The sequence below is a fragment of the Oncorhynchus keta genome, unplaced genomic scaffold, assembly GCF_023373465.1.
Source record: "Oncorhynchus keta strain PuntledgeMale-10-30-2019 unplaced genomic scaffold, Oket_V2 Un_scaffold_984_pilon_pilon, whole genome shotgun sequence".
Taxonomy (NCBI): domain Eukaryota; kingdom Metazoa; phylum Chordata; class Actinopteri; order Salmoniformes; family Salmonidae; genus Oncorhynchus; species Oncorhynchus keta.
In genome coordinates, this window is record NW_026291019.1 from 782,501 (window position 1) to 787,500 (window position 5,000).

General features: G+C 46.6%; 1 protein-coding gene across 1 annotated transcript in view; it reads left to right on the forward strand.

Moving 5' to 3' along the window:
* The window catches only part of cbx6a (chromobox homolog 6a), a 22,333-nt gene extending 19,464 nt beyond the window's left edge, over nt 1–2,869 (forward strand). Inside the window, exons 8-11 of the mRNA XM_052517847.1 lie at nt 1–88; nt 253–432; nt 1,034–1,278; nt 1,996–2,869. The exon at nt 1–88 is cut by the window's left edge and continues 154 nt beyond it. Coding sequence (XP_052373807.1) covers nt 1–88; nt 253–432; nt 1,034–1,278; nt 1,996–2,107 — 625 coding nt within the window. The 3' untranslated portion in view covers nt 2,108–2,869. The remainder of the gene's footprint in view (nt 89–252; nt 433–1,033; nt 1,279–1,995) is intronic.
* The last annotated feature ends 2,131 nt before the right edge of the window (nt 2,870–5,000 follow it).

The following is a 5,000-nucleotide window of genomic DNA, read 5'->3' on the forward strand; positions in this document are numbered from 1 at the left end:
CTTCTCCTACTCCGTCCCGGGACAACCCAACGAGCTGGTGCTGCTGCAGGGGATACACAACCCTGTAGAGCTTCTTATCAACGACAAGGTAGGAGTGTGTGTGTGTGTGTCATTATCATATTAATTACTGAAACATATCAGTTATCTCCTCCTATTGTTCATACTTGTATAGTTTTATGAATAACATTGATTGGTCGATTGATTGATCGACTGATTGGTGATTGAGCTAAATGTCCCTCCCCTCACTTCTAGGTAGCTCAGCTGCCCCTGTCCCTTGCCCAGGGTGTGTGGGAGCACATATGTTTGAGCTGGACCCTCAGAGACGGGGTATGGAAGGCCTACCAGGGGGGGAAGCTGAAGGGGCGCGGAGAGGGGCTGGCCGCATGGCACCCCATCAAGCCAGGAGGAGTGCTCATTCTGGGGCAGGAGCAGGTGGGTGAGAGGGATGGAGGTCTTGAGGGGTGGAGAGTTAGAGGGATGGAGGTCTGGTGGAGAGTTTGAGGTCTGGAGGGGTGGAGAGTTAGAGGGATGGAGGTCTGGTGGAGAGTTTGAGGTCTGGAGGGGTGGAGAGTTAGAGGGATGGAGGTCTGGTGGAGAGTTGGAGAGTTGGAGAGTTAGAGGGATGGAGTGATGGGTGGTGGAAGGATGGAGGGGTGGAGGGATGAGAGATTGAGGGGGGGTGGCTTATCCTGTGGCAAGAGGAAGTGAGAAGGGTGGGGTCGAGGTGGAGGGAGGAGGAATGGAGAGATGGATGGGGTGGAGTGATAGAGGGATAGAAGGGTAATAAGAAACCTTGAGAGGAACCAGACTTTTCTGTCAGGCTGGGTGGCTGGCTGGCTGGGTGGGTGGGTGGCTGGCTGGCTGGCTGGCTGGGTGGCTGGCTGGCTGGGTGGGTGGCTGGCTGGGTGACTGGCTGGGTGGGTGACTGGCTGGCTGGCTGGGTGGCTGGCTGGCTGGGTGGATGAGTTGTATTGTAATCCCTGATCTTTCTCTTTCACTCTATCATCTCTATCATATTATATTTCCTTTCTAGGACACGCTGGGCGGTCGTTTCGACGCCTCCCAGGCCCTGGTTGGGGAGCTCTCCCAGTTCAACCTGTGGGACAGGGTCCTGAAGCCGGCTGAGGTATCCGCTCTCGCTGCCTGTTCCTTGGGCACACTGGGCAATGTGGCCCCCTGGACAGACCAGGACGTGGAGGTCTACGGAGGGGCCACCAAGGAGGCTGTAGACCCCTGCAACCAGCCACCCCGGGCCAGCCCCAGCTCTAGCCCTAAACAGTGAGGGGTTAGATGGGTTGGTAGAGGGGTCTCTTGGTTGTTATAAAGGGGAGCCGCTCAGTGAGGCCAGAGGGGTAGTTGGTTTGTTGATGCTCCTTATAAGAGGGGGGTTAAAGGTGTTTTTTTGGGGCAGGGGTTGTGTGATGGGAAACTGGGGTAGAGATGGAGAGTCAGTTGAGTTGTTTTAAAGGGGGATTGCTATTTCCAAGAGAGGGTGGGTGTGCTTGAGGAAGCCTTTCGGAGGGTCTGGGATCAGGGGGCGTAGAGATTAGTTGAGTAGGAGTGTTGTTATCTGGGTGTTGTTCACCCACTGAAGGTGTTAACATCAACAGCGCTACAGCTGTTGAGAACAACACCCAGACTAGCTTTAGCTCCGCGGCCATGTGGGAAGATGTTAAGAGGAGGGGCTTGTTTTAGAGAGTTGGGGGAGGGGGGGGGGTTCTCAGCCCCCCAGGGGAGAGCTACATACACCACGCCTCATCACATCTCATCTCATCACGTGTTCTGAAGCTTCTGCTTCTAACTTTGGAAAAGGGATTGTCTTCCTCTTTTGGAGATGTGTTGCTACTCAACTGTGTTTGTGATCAACAACGGCTCGGTAAAAGTCAGCGTCTGGACTGCTTTTTCTACTGCGCATTTTGTTGATTTTCTTTGCAGCAAATGTTTTTTTTTTCTAACACGGTCTTCTTTCTATGTATGTGTGTTACGTGCTTTCAGATCAACCTGTTGCGACTCACAAAACCTCTCACAAAGATGCCATTGTAACGGCCCAGCACAACGCATTGCCAGAGAGATAGCTGTTGCGAGTCACATGGATCATGTAAATTAAGACGTCAGTTGATTTCTTAGATTCATAACATCCATCTGGTTGACTTAAAGAGGCAATCTGTTGAGTGATTCCTACATCCACTGTGGCAGGGTGTCCGCTTTGTTGTTGTTTCAACTGCAGATTCGCCCTTTACAGTGATTTGTGACCTGTCTCAGTGGTTTTTTAAATGTAAAGCTGATGGAATGGAATGTATATCTGTATGCATGAGAAAAGCTTTTTCAAAATTAGAGGTCAGAGGTCAGATTTCTAAATAGTCCTGTTTCCAAGACAGCAACAACACAAAAACGTACAACAATATTAACTATTGAATGGTGCGCTTCACCCCACAATGGCCAAAATGAATACGCACCTCAAAGAATGTGTATTTAGCTTGATCTTACCTTCACAGAATTGCTTAATAAGTGGGTACAGAAGGGACATTGGGACACTGATGTTGAGTTGGGGGGTGTAGTGAAGAAAAGTGTACCCGGATTATTGGGTGTCCTTCCCCCCACTTCACCATTGACATATGGTTGTAAAGTGCCTGTCTGGGTATTACACGCCCAATGCAAATGTCAAATGTATTTTATTCTCTCTCTCTCTCTCTCTCTCTCTCTCTCTCTCTCTCTCTCTCTCTCTCTCTCTTTCTCTTTCTCTCTCTCTCTCTCTCTCTCTCTCTCTCTCTCTCTCTCTCTCTTTCTCTCTCTCTCTCTCTCTCTCTCTCTCTCTCTCTCTCTCTCTCTCTCTCTCTCTCTCTCTCTCTCTCTCTCTCTCTCTCTCTCTCTCTCTCTCTCTCTCTCTCTCTCTCTCTCTCTCTCTCTCTCTCTCTCTCTCTCTCTCTCTCTCTCTCTCTCTCTCTCTCTCTCTCTCTCTCTTAAAGGGATACTCTCTCTCATGGTCTTTTTCTCTTAAAGGGAACTCTCTTAAAGGGATACTGTTATGTATTGGTCTTTCTCTCTCTTAAAGGGATCTTTATGTATTGGTCTCTCTCTCCTGCTATTGGTTATGATGTTATTGTAACCAGCTGTGATGTCAGTAAGTGTTGTGCTTGTTCATCTTGTGCACCTCCATGGATCTTCTATGATATTGTGACAATATGTGGATGAATAAAATAAAATGGTTATGATGTCGTATGTGAGGAGGTACGTTTTGGCTCACTGTGTGTGTATGGTCAAATCTCGAGACCCTGGGTCTCGACCCCGCCCTGTGCAACTGGGTACTGACTTGTGTGTGTGCCCCCAGGTGTGAGGGTGTGTCCTGTGTGTGTGTGTGTGTGTGTGTGTGTGTGTGTCGTGACTGGTCCTCCACCCACACAGAAGGAACTGTGGAGTTGAACTGTGCTGCTCTCTGATCTAGTATCATCTCTCCCACACTAACTGTTATGTATCTGTCTCTCTCCCTTAAAGGGATACTGTTATGTATCTGTCTCTCTCTCTTAAAGGGATACTGTTATGTATCTGTCTCTCTCTCTTAAATTGGGGATATTGGTCTTTCTCTCTTAAATGGATACTTTATGTATTGGTCTTTCTCTCTTAAAGGGATACTGTTATGTATTGGTCTTTCTCTCTTGGGATCTGTCTTTCTCTCTTAAAGGGATACTGTTATGGCATTTATGTATTGGTCTTTCTCTCTGTATCTGTCTCTTTATGTATGGATACTGTTATGTATTGGCTCTTTTTCTTAAAGGGATACTGTTATGTATTGGTCTTTCTCTCTTAAAGGGATACTTTATGTATTGGTCTTTCTCTCTTAAAGTCTTTCTCTCTTAAAGGGATACTGTTTTCTCTCTTAAAGGGTAGTCTATGTATTGTCTTTCATTTTAAAGGGATACTTTATGTATCTGCTTTCTCTCTTAAACAATGCTCTTATATAATGGTCTTTCCCTCTTAAATGGATATTTATGTATCTGTCTCTTTCATTTAAAGGGATACTTTATGTATCTGTATCTTTTTCTTAAAGGGCCACTTTAACTATCTTTGTTTCTTAAAGGGATACTTTATGTATCTGTACCTCTTTCATATTATGTAATGTTCCTTATCCCCTTCAAGACACTGTGATAAGACTTTGGAATTGTATCTGTTATCTGCTTTCGGAACTTAAAGGGATACATTTAACAGACAAATAAAACTTTATTTGATACTTCCCAGAGTCAGATGAACTTGTGGATGCCATTTTAATGTCTCTGTGTCCAGTATGAAGCAAGTTAGAGGTGGTTTCATATTCCAATGCTAACTAGCATTAGCACAATGAATGGAATAGCATGCTACAATGAATAGCATGCTAGCAGATACCCATAGACTTCCAGTCATTGCGCTGACGCCAGTTAGCAATTGCGCGAGCCCTAGTTAGCAACATCCTTCAAACTGTTTGTTTGTTGAACATCTTTGTTATTCTGTCTACCCACTTCAACACTATATTTTTGCCTCTACTTTATAATCTTTGTTAGGTCCCCCTCTCTCTGTCTCTATCTATTTCCCAGGTAAGCACACACACACACACACACACACACACACACACACACACACACACACACACACACACACACACACACACACACACACACACACACACACACACACACACACACACACACACACACACACACATATGCATGTACATGCGTATGCAGGCACGCACACACACATACTCACGGAGTCACGCGCACACACACGTCAGCTTGTGATATTAGCATCACATGCAGTCATAGCCCCACTCCCTCTCCTCTCCTGCTGAATAATACATGAGCTTTAATTATCTCTGTCACTCAGCTCTGGTCCCTACTGTCTCTCTCTTCCTCTGCACCCCCCTCTTTGTGGAAACTCCTCTAGCCCTCCGTCCCTCTCTCTCTTTCCTCCCACCTGTATCTTTCACTATCCCTCCATATTTCTCTCCCTGCATCCTCTCCTGCTCTCTG